Genomic DNA, 15,546 nt, shown 5'->3' on the forward strand with positions numbered 1-15,546 from the left:
TCTGCCATAGCATTAGCAACCGCTATAAACCTCTTTATTGATAATAAAGCAATGCCGGTACCTGTCTCCAATTTTGGATTTAGTATGAAATGAGTAGATTTGTTAACGATACCCTGTAGATTCAGTTTTATTGGAGAGAGGGTTATTGCGGAAAGTGTACCCTGGAAAAAACATTTTGCCTCTAATTATTATATTTATATATTTATGTACGTGTGTGAGTTTGAAGTCGATAGAAAATTCTGTTTGTTTTAAACATATGCATTAGAGAAATACGGGAAGTATTATACGTCAGAAGGGCAACTGTCACAACTTTTAGAATCCATATCGTGAAGTTAACACTTTCAAAGGTTACCTGAATCCATCAACAACACTCAGCAGTTTTACTATGTGGGAGAGACAAAATAATCCGGTTGAAACGATCAGAGACCCCCAAAAAGAAAGTTGGTGTGGCTGCTTTTTTAAAAGAGTGTCCTTAATACATTTTCATTGCAATCCATACAAACACCATTAAATGCGTTGACTTAACAGACTACTTTATAGAAATCTAGAATTTAATGGCGGATTAGAAACATTCAGCCAATCTAGTGTGCAAGTTTTTTTTTCCTCCTGTAAACAGTCAAGCCTTAATCAGTCCATGGTCTTAGATACTGGATATCTATATGCCTATCCCATATAACTATTGTATTGTATTAGCCACCTGCCAGTTCTGCTGGGAGGCTGTTCCACTTATCTACCACCCTCTCAGTAACATAAAATGTGTCATTTTGGCAGGGGGACATATGTGCAATGCAGACATATTGAATACCTTTTACAAATACTGTACAGCATTATTTGGATGGCACAGCCTTCTTTTGGAGTTATTTTCTTTTCCAGAATACAATACAGAACCTATTCTGTGTTTTCCACAATGTCTGACGCCCTAAATGTAGGGATACTACCAAAGTATGCAAATATAATGTTGAAACTACATATCAGCCACAAATAACATTATGTATTATTATGTTATATAATAACTGTGAATATGTAGGTTGTGGAAACATTCATATACACGAATATTACCATCTCCTTCGTTTCGAGACGCTGAATGAGCGCACGCTGTATATGACTTTTGAGATTGCAAGCACATAATTGCTCAAGGTTATAATTATGTTGTAATGGGCAAGTCACTGTCATTACAGCCTAAATCAGTGTTCTAGTGGTCCTCCTCGCTCAAAGTAATTTACGCCAGGGAATAAGCCCAGACAGGATGACATTCTCTGAATGTCACTGAGATCCACAAGAGGACCACAAGGAGTTAAATATATTGTAATTGCTCGCCATTTAAAGAGATGGGGAAGTGCTAGGAGGCTCTAAATTACCGAGATTGAGATGAAGAAAAAATGTATAATACTTAAAATGTGCCTTCCCAGATAGAATGGGTTTATTGCAGTTAAGTCATTGCAGAGGAATCCATTGCAATGATTAGGATACATGCATCAGTTAGTAGATCACTTTGGGGCATTAAACATATCTAGATTTGTAGCAGACTTTTTTTCTCTCTCTATATCGCAGTCGCAGAAAGAAAAAAAAAAAAAAAGATAAGACTGATTAACACATTACACTCCCTCGATTGGATTCTCAAGCTGATGGATGGGAATTGCATCTTTTGAAAGACAGGAGGCAGTTGTACTAAATTCAGATGAAGCCCATTCATTTATCGGTGGGTTATCCACTGGACCTATGCAGAGATAATTGCTTTCTTTTGTTTTACTTATTATAATGATAAAATGAATGAATCACAGTCCCGGACAGAATGTTTATCCCTTAATATGTGTTCATTATAGATCACGCTTACTAGTGCATAGTTACTGTAATAAGAAGAGAATCGCCGGATTGGATTCACTAACCTCAGGTTTGCAGGAGAGGTGAACATTTCAGCTCCCTGTATTCACTATGTATTAAAACCCCGGTGGGCTTCTCCTGTAGGAAAGGTTGAGTTTGGCCCCTTTAATGAAGGGAGGGCTGGTAAGGAGGCTGAAAGGCTCATGTTGGTTAGCCATGTGTATTTTCGTAAGGTCTCTTAAATAGCCTTTCTCCCTGTGGTTGAATGTTATCGGCCCCCTGCACCGTTTTATCACAGATATATCTCCCTTTAAGTGGTCATTGTGCAGGTTGAAGTTCACTGGGGTTGACCCTTTGTGACAAATACAACTGCAGACATGAAGACTACCACCCCCCCCTTTCACCAAGTTATGCCTCTGTTTTACTGAAAAAACATTGGTGCCATATATATATATATATATAAAAATATACGGCACCCATGTTTTTTCAGTAAAACAGAGGCATATATATATATATATAGCTGCAACTAACGATTATTTTCATAATCCATTAGTTGGCCGATTATTTTTTCGATTAATCGTTTATTTACATTTTTTTTTTTATTTTTATTTTTTTTTTAGAAAAATGCATTTCTTGTTTTTATTTCCCAACCTGCCTCCCCAGTTATGCACATCTGAGCCCAGGCTTGCCACTCTGCCCTCCCCTGATATCCCTTTCCTTATACACCCAGTATGCCTTATACCCCCAAATATGCCACTCTGCCCACCCCAGATATACCCCTTACACCCTCCTGATATGCCGCTGTGCCTTCTGATAAGCCTTATACCCCAGATATGCCACTTTGCCCCCCCCAAACTTACCTTGTTGTCTAGTAGGGGCAAGTGTTGAACATCTGCGCGATGCGCGTAGACAAACCTCTGCCGCTGTACCAGAAGGTCACGTCACGATGGTGCTCCATCATAGATACTCAAGTGGAAGTGTCGGCAGTAGCGGAGGATGTCAGCACGCATCGCACAGAAGCCCACCGGCTGCCAGAGAGGCGGATCCTGGGCCCCTGCAGCGCTGCAGGGGATACTCCTCTCTGGCAGCCGGCAAACGTTTCTCAATGTGCACAGACAACCTCCGTCGGTACTTCCGCCAGGGCTTCTATGATGGAGCACCGGAAGGTCAGGTCACGCTGGTGCTCCATCATAGAAGACACGGCGGAAGTGGAGGGCAGTAGCGGAGGATGTCTGCGCGCATCGCACAGATGCCCGCCAGCTGCCAGAGAGGACGATCCAGGTCCCCTGCAGCTCTGCGAGGGATCTAGATTTAGATTTTAATCTGACCTCATCTTATATTTGATAAAATCGATTCAATATATATTTACAAAAGCAGCTGTCTTTTAGAGAACGGCTTTCAAACAAGTGGCGGGTCCGTACCAGATGCATTGGGTTTTCTTCTAGAAATTACAAGCCAGACAGAACAGCAGGAATTCCAACCATAAATTTAAGGAAAATGCTAATACTTAGAAAATGCCATCATGTTGTTGTTAGCTCTTTTGTTTTGTCTTGGCTCTCAGAGTCCACTTTCCTTGAAATATGAAGACGTGTACCTACTCTAAAGCAGACTAATAGCTAATCTGAAATGCTCTCATGTTTTAAGATGTCAGGATTTTGGATCGGGCGCCTACGTCTTTTATTTCCACCCATTATCTTATTCTCTTGCTTTTTGCAGCTCCTGCGCAGTTCTCTGGTGAACAACAGGACACAGGCCAAGGTAGCCGAGGAGCTTGGAATGCAAGAGTTTGCCATCACCAACGATAAAACAAAGAGAAACGTAGGCTTTCGGACCAAGACTTTGGCTGACCTGTTGGAATGTAAGTGGTTACATACAAAAATGTCTTATAACACTGGGCTTCTCAGATCGGAAAAACATACAATTTGTGTTCTCCTCTGTTATGACCTGGTTGTCTTCTGATGGCATCCAAGCCAATAAATTGTTTTAAATCTTATTTGGTTATTCAAACAGATGCCCACAAAATCTTTATTAGACTTCCCAAGCAGCAAACAGATATATGCCAGAGTATATGCTGTCTTTATAGTTAACGCGATATAAATATTACAGACATCCTGGAATCGCAAACCGTATAGCTCAAAGTGCAGAGACTGAATTTTAAATCACAAGCCCTACTGTAAATATTTGACTTCATATCATGTTACTTCCTCTTTTCCTTTCCAGAACATCCACTGGAAAGTAATTAATGATGAAATGTTGAATCTAATGCCGTTTTATTATTGTTTTATGGAAGACACTATTTCCTCTGTTGCTTGCTCGTAATCAATTTATGGACTGTAGTGATGTCTCGTTGTAACAATGTTTAGCTTTAGGGACATTTTTTGGCCATGTGGCTCTTTGAGCAATTGAATTTAAGCCACAGCACCACATATACATTCCTGGTGATGTTCTTGATAGATCTGATTATATTAATAGAGTTTGGCCAACTGGCAGGTGAATTTCAAAAGTCTACCTCGAGCTCACCAGATGAAAAAAAACGGACATCACTAATCGTGGTCTGTCTCTTTTAATATATGATCAATGTATTAACATCTTGTGTAATGGTGATTTTATTTTTTATTTTATTTATTTATTTATTTTTTTAATATGCCTCAAATTGTGTTTTCTTTAACAGGCATGTTAACAGATCCATGTTTTAACCATATCCAGTAAAAATAAAATAAAATTACATTAAAACATATTTTTCTATCTGGTACAAGTGAATAAAGTACTTTTGCTCAAGCACCCAGCACACCTAATATGAAGCTTTTTTTGTAATTTAAGAAACTATATATATATATATATATATATATATATATATATATATATATATATATATATATATGCATATGCGTAGTGCACAAATAATCCGTGTAGAATAGGGCAAAAAGTATAGTTAATTTTTGCACCATTGAGAAGGCTTTATCCAGCAGTGCAATTTTGATCTGTAGCAATACGTGTCTGTGTGTGGGAGCTGTGTAATAAATTGTAATAGGAAAATAAAATATACAAGCGTAATTGTTAATTCCCCTTTAAGGCTTACAGGACCAATTATTTTAGGTACTAAACATGTCACTATGTGAACTTGAAGCAAATGGTCTGAGAAGAATTAGACCGTGCTGTGTAATGAAGTGTTGTGTATTTTAGGAGGCGTCGTGCTTTGGTGACTGCAGCATAAATATTTAATATAAGAATACATTTCTATGTAAGTGCCTCCATTTCCAGTCACCAGCCCGTTCATTTCCCTTAAATATTTGGCGCTTGCTTGCAGTGGTTATGTATCTCTAGCCACTCGCTGTGCCAACGACGTCATTCCGCCTACGAAAAGGTGACTTTGGTGTTTTTCTCTTTTCCCTCACATACATATATATATATATATATATATATATATATATATATATATATAAATATTGTATATCTCTGCGCTGCGCCAGAGAAGCATGTGCAATATTAATCCATCTGTTTTACTTCTAGCCTTTATCGCAGCACTTTATATTGATAAGGACTTGGAATACGTCCACACGTTTATGAATGTTTGCTTCTTCCCACGACTAAAGGTAAATTACATTTATTGTGCTACAGCCTCGCCGTTTGACATTCCCTTAGCTCATCTGAACACGTGATGAACGCCTCTGCTCATGTTTTAGATGTAATTTTTTTTTTTACTTTATAAGCCTGTTTTTTTTTTATTTATTTTTTTTCCCCCCTCTTGCCTTTTGCTGAAGACCAGAAAAGGTTAACCACCCGCGGCTGTAAAGATTCCGCAGAAGTAAAATGACAAGTTTATTGGTTAAGCGGCGCAGATGTATTTTGCTCGAATGTATTAGGAAGAGAAACGATACAGGATTTCAAATACCTCAAGGGTGTCAATATGCTAGTGGATAAAATCACTTTTTTAGGAGAGATGGACTTCCCTGGTGGAGTAAATGAAGGGAATCTTCGCTTCTGTGTTTAGACATATGGGGCAGTCAATCAAAAAGTGCTGTGAAGAATTTTAAAGTCGATTCATCATTACACAATTAAAACAAAGTTCTGTAAAATCTGCTGGATAAAAAAGGAATGTTCCTTGAACAATCGTATATATTAAACATGTCCAAGAAAGTGTGCTTTTCCTGAATTGCTAAGCTATGCACGCAAATTATACACTAGGGCATATGATATTTTGTGACATTTTTCAATACCAGTATATATATATATCATATATGTCATTGTGAATACGTCATCGCGTGAAGAATTGTCAAACTGTTGCGCAGGAGGTCACAAGGATTACCTCCCCAGCGAGACAATCTGAAAACGAATCCTGTAACTGGGTTGCTCATGGAAGCCGTCTGCTAGTGTACTTTGTTACAAGTGAAAATGTTTTCTTTAGGGGAGACGATTCCCGTCTTTTGTACGGTTGAGCTTTTAAATTTCTTGTTTGTCGATGTACAAGAATGAATGACTCCTGTGTGTAACATACTTTTTTTTTTCTTGTTGCATCGATGTAGGAGTTTATTTTAAATCAAGATTGGAATGATCCTAAGTCCCAGCTCCAGCAGTGCTGTCTGACCCTGAGAACAGAAGGGAAAGAGCCAGATATTCCTTTATACAAGTAAGACATAAAGCAAGAGGATGCCTAGTGCTGAATTATTTTCCCTGTCTTATAGAAGCAGCAGTGTAAAAATTGCTTTCAACACTGTGGATTTCTCGTGTAATCAAGAACCGCTTCATACAGATAGATCTGTATACATCTGTCATATGTAATGCACTATTTAATGGCTTTATAAAGCAAGCTGATGTGCAGTCCAACATTACGTTAAGTTACGATTCTTTATAACATTGGTTAAAATTAATACTTAAAAAAAAAAAAAAAACTAAATCTTGTTTGTTTTGCTTTAGAACTCTTCAAACAGTTGGACCTTCTCATGCCAGAACATACACCGTTGCTGTATATTTCAAAGGCGAGCGTATTGGCTGCGGTAAAGGCCCGAGGTAACCTCGACTTTTTTCACATTGCTGCTGTTTGGAATGAAATAATGAAATCTTTAATGCATGCCCTCATACCATCCTGCCAGAATTACTGTAATCTCTTGCTAAAAGGCCTTTTTTTAAGTCCCATGTTTGCTCGCATGCTATAATAATCTCGTCCTGTGAACCTGTTAAATAAAATATATAGTTCCGTTCTCACTCTTGGCTTCCATCTAAGTATGAACTTACTTTAGAAATCTGTTTCTTCACCTTTAATGTCCTATTCTGAAAGCTTAACTATTTGCATGCCATTCTGCACATATTGTTATGTTTTCTAAAAAAAAAAAAAAAAAAATCTCCTCTCACCCTCACCATTTTAGATATCTGCATTTTCCTCCAGTGTGTGTGTGTATGTATGTATATATATATATGTATGTATATATATATATATATAATATAGAATCTGAAATGATTCTGTTCCCACTTGATCAGTTACATCTTCTTCAAGATGCTTTCTGTGCCATTTAGAGAGGGTTAAATCTGAACCTTACCTCTTCAACTGAGCTTGCACTCATCCCTTGTACACTTACGTAAAAACGGTGGACAGAATGGCCCAACCTATGACCCGTGTAGTGTCAGCTGCAGTTAGCAAAACGATACACACATTGTCACTAAGTGACATATGTATTAACAAAGCCATATATATATATATCCCTGAAATGACATGATAAAGAGTTTGACGGAAAATCTATGTTACAACCCCTTCCGTTGTGCACTTTGACAGCTCCTATTGTTATCCATCTGTGACTGAATTCATTTGGAAATGTTTTCCATCCATCCAGAAAGAATACAGTTAGAAAGGATTAAGCTTTTTTTTTTTTTGTAGCATTTTGTTACGGCTTTCAATGTAGATTAAGGGCCTTACCTGTCATTATGCAAGAATGATGAGCAGGTAATTATGTGCAGAGCTCTGTACAGCATTTTGGCGAACAAAGATTTTTATATTTAGTGCAGGTGTGTTTGTTTCAAAAGGTTTCAGCCTGCAAGTTTTTAATCGGAATGCTGAAACTCGCTTGTTCGCTGTTACAGATAAATACAGGCATGAGAACAATTAGTAGCCCGCGAGCGGTTCGGGAGCAAGGCATTCAAATTGAAAAAGTAACAATAAAAAAAAAAACACTTGTACAAAAATAAATTATTAGATCACTTTTAGAAATCAAAGCTTCCTTAGTTTTCTATGTAGCAATTCTGTTTAAATTTCTATGGGTCCACAAATTTTCCTAGAACCTTACGCTAAAATCTGGTGTTTGACGGAGGTGTTAAACAGTTTAACTCTCCCTATGTGTCATGGAGGGCCAACCTCGGTGAGCTCTGGTCAGTCTTTCATAAGTCTTAGTCAGAGAGTTGGTTTAGTGCTCCTGTACTACTGCGCCTGGAGAGAGGACCATTGCCGAACCCAACATCAAGCGGAGAATTCACTCTGTGTGCACACCTAGTACCTGTGCTCCTCATTGAGCGTGTGCAGATACCTGGTACTTCTCCCCGACAGATGCTAGGAGGTGGCCACAAGCAATTGCCGGAGCGGTATGATTTTTAAGCATGACTGACACCTTAAGTATGATGTAGGGCACTTCTGCAGAATACCACCCAAACCTAAAGCAATAGCAAAGCTTTCTCCTGGCCCTTAACAAGAATAAAATCAGAGTGCCTTTTAAAGTAAGTATAGTGTTATGACTTAAAGATTTACACAATAATTTGGAAACCGACAAATAACAAAACTATCTTAAAGTATGCTTTTTATCGTAAAGACCCTCAAGAAATGGTTTGCTTCTCTTTCCTATTTCCCCGTGTTATTGCCACTTAAAAGGATTTAAGAGCTCTGCTAAAGCTTACGGTAGTAATTAGGTTAATTTGAATGTTTTTTTTTTCTTTCTTTGTGTAGCATTCAGCAGGCTGAGATGGGAGCTGCCGTGGACGCCCTGGACAAATGTGAGAATTGCCATTTGTGTGTTTTACGTATTATTTTTAATTTGTTTCTTCAGATGAAACTTCTCAGAATTCATTTACAATTTGTTTCTGGCAGTTTTGTCTCTAAAGGCCCACTGTCAATAGCAGATCTTTGTTTTTCAAGGTAGAATGCAAACTAGATTCATGGTGACAGGTGACATTTATCATTGGCATCTACACAATACATTGTAAATGTTTCCGGACCTAATAACACATGTTCAATTTCTGACTTACCTGTAGTTTCTTATATGGTTGGATCAGTGCATTTTCCTACTGTTCACTGCACGGAATCTATAGCATTGAAGAAACATAGCACCAGTGATGTCATTCTTCTTCTTTTTCCCAGATAACTTCCCCCAGATGGCTCATCAGAAACGTTTTATCGAACGGAAGTACAGACAGGAATTGAAAGAAATGAGGATGGAGAAGGAGCAACACGAACATACAGAAGACGTGTGAAAATAAAGCTTGGCAGCCTTACTGCTTCCATTCAACTCACAGGGGGTAGCAGCTGCTTCCACGCCGTCGTAGAGACATTTCCTACTGCGTCCAGCTAAACAGAAGAAATAAATCACAATATATGTCTGTGTCTGTGTGTGTGTATATACTTGTTCTTAGCTGCTTATTTTAGTGGTTTTTAGTTGTAGTTTTTTAATGTTACACTTGTACATTTTTTGGATGTGTTTTTTTTAATTTATAAATGGTCTTAATGTACAAAATAATAAAGTCAACCTAAGGAGTTATTTTTGAATAGGAAGAATTGTCCGCTGTCTTTATTTGGGTTTCCAGTTCTTGTATGAGTTACTGCTATGCTGAAAGCGGACACTCCTTAAATATAAGATGTAAAGGAGGCAGATGCTACGTGAGTATTCAGGCAGTGACATGTTGTTTGGATAGCTGATAGACATTGACAGTGAAGTACAGAGTGTTCTTCGCTGATTACAAACTTGTATTTCCAACAGGCTGAGGGTAAGTATGAATGATTGCTGAAAAGTTGCATATTCTTTATTTGTTAAAGGTGAGAAATGCATCTAATAAATGTTTAGTGAGTGATGAAAAAACCCTGGCACAGCGTATGATCAATTCTGTTTTGATGTGAGCCTACACTTTATACAGCATACCATAACCTACCTGAAGGTACTAGAGAGTGTGATAACTTAAGATGCAGATTGGCCTTTGCTAATGCAGCCCAGAAGTAGTTCTAAAATGCTATTTCCAGCCTTGTCTCACATTTGTAGCAAAAGCTAGCCTGACAAGTGGAAGTATAATCTGGATGCCTCTATATTAAAGTCGTCACCGTATCATGGTAAAGTGAATGTTAATCAGTAGTTAGGATGCTGCCTAATTCTTCAATGGATGTTAACAGCTGCAAGGATATTTTGTTTACAAGCACACAGTACAGAATGTCAACCATTCGTTTCTTCTGCTGCCCATTACCAAATCCCCTTTGATTCTTAGAATGCGGCTTCTCTATTACACAGCCCAGTAATCATTGTACCATTAGAGCTGGTATGCAGATGGTAACAAAGCTATAAGTAATACAGTTCATTCCAATGTGTGTTAATGAGCCCCAAAGTTATTAGGATTTGTGCGGCAGATACATGCAGGCATGGGAGGTGGACAGTAGTAACATTAATGGAGTGATCTCATTAACCTTCCACACTTAAGAATGTGTTCTCTATACTTGGGTTTTGCAGAGATTCAGCCTCACTGTGTTTTGAAGGGCTAACCCTAATACATTGGTCCTCCAGGAACAGCTGAGATGACTTAGTCTTTATGATGACTTTTAAGAAATCAATTATAATTATACCTGTGTGTTATACAGCACCAACTGTGTTCACTGGGGATGGCTATTTAAATAAATTTGGCGGGTTTCAACAGGTTTTTCACTCTCCCACAAGCTGCTCATCTATACATTTTATAGCAACGGTAAAGCAACCAAGTTAAGACCAACAGTTGATATTATAATGCGCATATTACTATATTATAAACCCTGCATATTATAATGTGAAGCATCCACTTGCTGCATCATTCATATACACAGAGGAATGGAAAGTGCCATGCTTGATGTTTTAATCCACAAATTACAGATGTGGACAGATGTATATACAGCTAGGCGGTAGCCAAATGTAAATACATTAAGCAAAGCATCCTGCTGGTTGGATTACGTTGCCAGATGTTATCAAGAGCACAGACCGGTATGACGTATTGCTAATAGCAAGGCCTGTATGGTGCTTTGGGGCATATGGTCCTGAATAGATAATAAGCCGTGATGGATGTGCAGGATACATTAACCAGAAGCTTTGCCATACAGTGGATGAACACTTTTGTACTTCCTCTTGCTTGTTATTAATGGTGGGCTGATGCTGGTTACTGCATATCTGTTCCTGCCACCTGGCCACATGCTTCTTGCTAAATGAGCATTTCAACCTTAAATTTTGTAAAATCTACATTTATAGTTTCTAGAGCAATATAGCACTGACTGTTAAAACAACTCATAGTGCTTGGCAATAGTGATTGGGGCTCACTATCCGTGTAAATGGGTTAAATTAAAATGCTAGGTGTCTGCTTTACACACAAATTAAATTTGTCATATGAACTTGTGGATGCCTTTTAATGCATTACTACAGAAACCATTGGCACCAACATCAAGGGGTCCTTTTGTGTATGAAGAAGCCTCGCTTCCTACTGCTCAGTTGATAAACACACAACTGGTATAAGATATTATTTGGTAGGTTTAGAATATTCCTCTACTATGTCTTCCCATCTAAAAATTGCTCCGAAAGGCTTTTGTGCATTCATTAATGTCTTATGGTGTCAGCCCCCCAAAGAAGTGTGAGTAACGGGAAATAAGGTTGGCTGGAGAAAGTGTCTTGATTCATCGGCTGACTAAAGCCAGGTTGTTGTGTGTTTTTGTCTCATTTTATTAAATCCAAAGTACTGGGTTTGTAGATGTATTAGTTTATACACCAATTATGAAAGGTATTTTAAGACCTACTTCTTTGTGTTTCATTTAATATCCCTTAATCAATTTGATATAGCCAAAGTAAAGATGGCAGATTTGGGCTACACAGATGCGTTATTAGTCCCTCTTGTAATAAAGGATTTATCTGTTATTAGTGGCAGGATTTATGTTCAAGAGGGAACAGTGTTATCTGTAAGCCATTGTCTCTTGTTACAGTGCTTTTTTCCTGGGGCACTCTGATCCCAACTGTGGAAATCTAATTATAGGAATAATTAAGTACATAGTCATATCTCTTAATTATGTAATCAACCAGTTTTAAAGCCATCTATTCAATACACAAACCCAACATATTGGTTACAAATAAGTCAATATGATACGTGATAAGTAGAAGGTCAGAGATAGTAGAATTAATATTGTTATTTATTGGAGAAATATACATATGTACATGCCTATTTATAATGCTCATTTTAGCTAATCAAATGTGGCATAACTTTTTTTGAGCGTCCATCGGTGTCGGTATGAAGAAGGCCACATGTTCCTTCTACATTTCTTTTTTTTATTATTTATTTATTTATTTACAAACATAAACATATAAATACATTCATAACAACGTAACATAAATAAACATAGCACTTGATACATAAAAATATGCCACATCTTATTTGTAGTATTCCCTATTACCATTTAACTTATTTCTATTATATATTGATTTCTATAGAATGTATCGTGCCAATTTGTACAGAGAGACATAGTCGAATCATACATACTCTACAATACGGTTATCTATTAATATATTATGTTTATTATATCCCTTAATACCTCTAAATTACCCTTGCAACTTCGTTTAATAAGTTATAATCTTTAAAGGGAGGAATGGTATCAGATTTTGTATTAAGTTGTGTATTTCAAATGAAGAAGGCAACATGTTAAGCTAGAATCTGCAGGGCTTGTGTCTGTAGGAGGCCTGGGCGACCCTTGCGACCACTTTTTCTCTCTTTGTGCCGCCCCAAAATTGTTCAGAAAGGGACCTGGACCAGACCAGGAAGAAAGGAACGCAGCAGGGTCACGTCATGTGACCCCATAGGGATAATTAGGCTGCTCGATCATGAAAATATGCAGAAGAGGTAAGAGGGCGTGGCAGGAAGGAGGGATATATATGTGTGTATGTGAGCACGAATGTGTCTTTATAAGTGTTGATGAGCATGGATGTCTTATGTATAAGTGTGAGTACAAATGTCTGTGTATAAGTCTGTGAGCATGGGTGTCATGTATAAAAGTATGTGAGCATGGATGTGTATATGTATATATATATATATTTGTGTGTGTGAGAGAGAGGATGAATGTGTAAGTGTGTGTGAGGATGTAGATGTAATTGATGGAGTGTGTGTTAGCATGAGTGGTGTGAGAGGGAGCGTGTGTGTTAGAATGAGTGTGTACGTATTACTTAGTCCCTCTAAAGAATGCATATTACATGGTAGTCAGGAACAGTAACCTGTATCTTTTAAGTTTACGTCCATTAAGGTCTTATGCATTTATTTTTCTTTGTTGCCATCTATTTAACAACCAACCTCCTTTTCCAAAATGAAAATATTCATTAATTTGATTTAAGTTTCTAAAGATCAATATGCCCCATATATGCCTTGTGCATTATTATCTCAAAAGTATTATAACAAATTCATAGTTTTGGGGAGTTTTCTTACCTTTCATGTCATAGTTAAAAATAATCCCAAAACATTCTGGGGGCTTAAATTCAGATCATATCAAGGCATTTAATTGGCTAGTACAGGTTTGTATGGCAGAACATTTATGGTTCTAAAGGAATGCTAGGCTGGAAATTTGTAAGACTATTTAGCTTGTTAGTAGTGGAAGACAACAGTAACTGCAGAGATAATTACATTTTTTCATATTTTGACAAAATAAAAAAATGTTATTATCATGTATGTTAGAAACTGCACCTGTGGGTTTAGAATTAAATAACTGCACCTGGGTTATATTTACAAAGACAGAAAACACTCAATTTATTCTTATGACAGATTTTACTCAATGAACAAGTATAGCTACTGAAATGCAGTCTCCGTTTCTAGGAGATACAAGTAATAACTTAATGGAATAAGTGTAAATCTTGCCATCTGCTCAAAATATCACATAAAAATAACACATTTATCTAGACTTTGTATATAGCAAATGTAAGAATTTATTCAGTTTAAAGGCATATTATGGTTTACGTATACATAAACAGTACGTAAGTAGGTGCTCGCTCACTGCTCACTGCTGATGAGGATGCTCTATAGGGGAGCATCCTCATAGTGGAGCATCCTGTTTTTCGAAACCTGCACTAGACCGTTATCCTGTTGTGGCTCATCCTACTTATATGCAACCTGTACTTTAACCTGACATATGTGTATCTGATCTCATATCTGAGATTAGGTAAATCAAGAAAAGATGTAATTTAATAGATGTATTTTTTGTACAATTACAGAGAGAAAACCAAAATCTATCAACATATAACTCTGACCTGGTGAAGAAATGGTAGTCAAGACTCAAAACATGAAGCAATATTCGGCATGTCCCTACTTTGAAGTGCCTTGGTTGTTGTTATAGAACTGGGTGCATGAAACACGTTGTGCACAAGTCAACCATCGATCTCCCACAGCTAATGGGAAATCCTAATGATTGGGGTTTGAACCAGCTTGTACTCAGTCCTCACATCTCTATAAGCCAGGGTCTAGAAACTCTTGCTACTGTCATTATAGAGATAAAGATAATGTCTATCTAGAATGGAGACTTGACGTAGCTATTAAACTTTGCCCATTTTGTGTCCAGCTAGTCCCCTGTACTCAGTTTTATTCTGTTGCATATGTCCCTGGATCCTAGATCACATCTAGATTTTTCAGACCGTGATGAAAATGAGCGTGTCATTTTACTGTTTTCTCTTTTAGTTTTACTGCTGTCTGTACATTCCGTGCTTTAATGCAGATGAATCAGAAATAGAACAAAAAGGTGAGACAGATAGTGGCTGAATGATGCAGATTTAAATAACTGTTTTCTAGAAAAGCAAGTCCAAGTCCTAACGCTCATGTAGCAAATTAGATTTTATGTAACAGATAAACAAGTGGTCATGAAATACTTTCCATACATATCTTCATGGAAACACCAATTCATCGGGACCTATATCTGCATAGCATAGAAAGACCACCAGATACGTGGGCTCACACATTGAAAGTAATGGCAGATAAGAACCATCAAATCAGTTTTGAATATAAAGGTATGGAGCTTTGTGTTCTCCAGGATCTGCTCACTCAAATCCAGACTCTGGGACAGGAGCTAAAAATTCTGAGTCTGGTTTAAGACCACAAGAAGAGAAACAGATCACATTTTTAAGCCATGTTGTATTAAATGTATGTTATTAAAATTCTAGCCTAGCGAACAAAATGTAATATACTTCTGTAATATCTTCGAGACAAATGGATATGCAAGGTATTTGCCAGCACAATTAAAGAAGTGAGGAGTTATCTGTGCGTAGCAAGAGCAAGTCAGCAGCATGTAAAAGTCAGGAGAAGGAATCACGGGAAGGAATATAAGGCAGCTAATGAGCACCCTGTCATGCATTCATCACTCAGGTCTAGCACCCAAGAAACTCTTGTATCCAATTCATTAGGGTGCTGTTGTAAATAAAATGTGCTTAATAAAACACCAAAAGGCGAGGTGCATAAGGTTTACCATAGATGAATTTGTGTAAATCATTTAGGCAGAGGCTGACTCAATGGCCC

At 37.6% G+C, this 15,546-nt stretch overlaps 1 protein-coding gene across 1 annotated transcript in view; it reads left to right on the forward strand.

Annotated features, from left to right (window-relative positions):
* LOC149302550 (ribonuclease 3-like) overlaps positions 1–9,270 on the forward strand; it is an 89,365-nt gene extending 80,095 nt beyond the window's left edge. Inside the window, exons 26-31 of the mRNA XM_089482230.1 lie at positions 3,538–3,679; positions 5,332–5,414; positions 6,345–6,448; positions 6,736–6,828; positions 8,747–8,793; positions 9,158–9,270. Coding sequence (XP_089338356.1) covers positions 3,538–3,679; positions 5,332–5,414; positions 6,345–6,448; positions 6,736–6,828; positions 8,747–8,793; positions 9,158–9,270 — 582 coding nt within the window. The remainder of the gene's footprint in view (positions 1–3,537; positions 3,680–5,331; positions 5,415–6,344; positions 6,449–6,735; positions 6,829–8,746; positions 8,794–9,157) is intronic.
* The last annotated feature ends 6,276 nt before the right edge of the window (positions 9,271–15,546 follow it).

This window comes from Sceloporus occidentalis, unplaced genomic scaffold (genome assembly GCF_023333645.1).
Source record: "Sceloporus occidentalis isolate IW3139 unplaced genomic scaffold, rSceOcc1.0.p SCAF_18, whole genome shotgun sequence".
NCBI classification, from domain to species: Eukaryota; Metazoa; Chordata; class Lepidosauria; order Squamata; family Phrynosomatidae; genus Sceloporus; species Sceloporus occidentalis.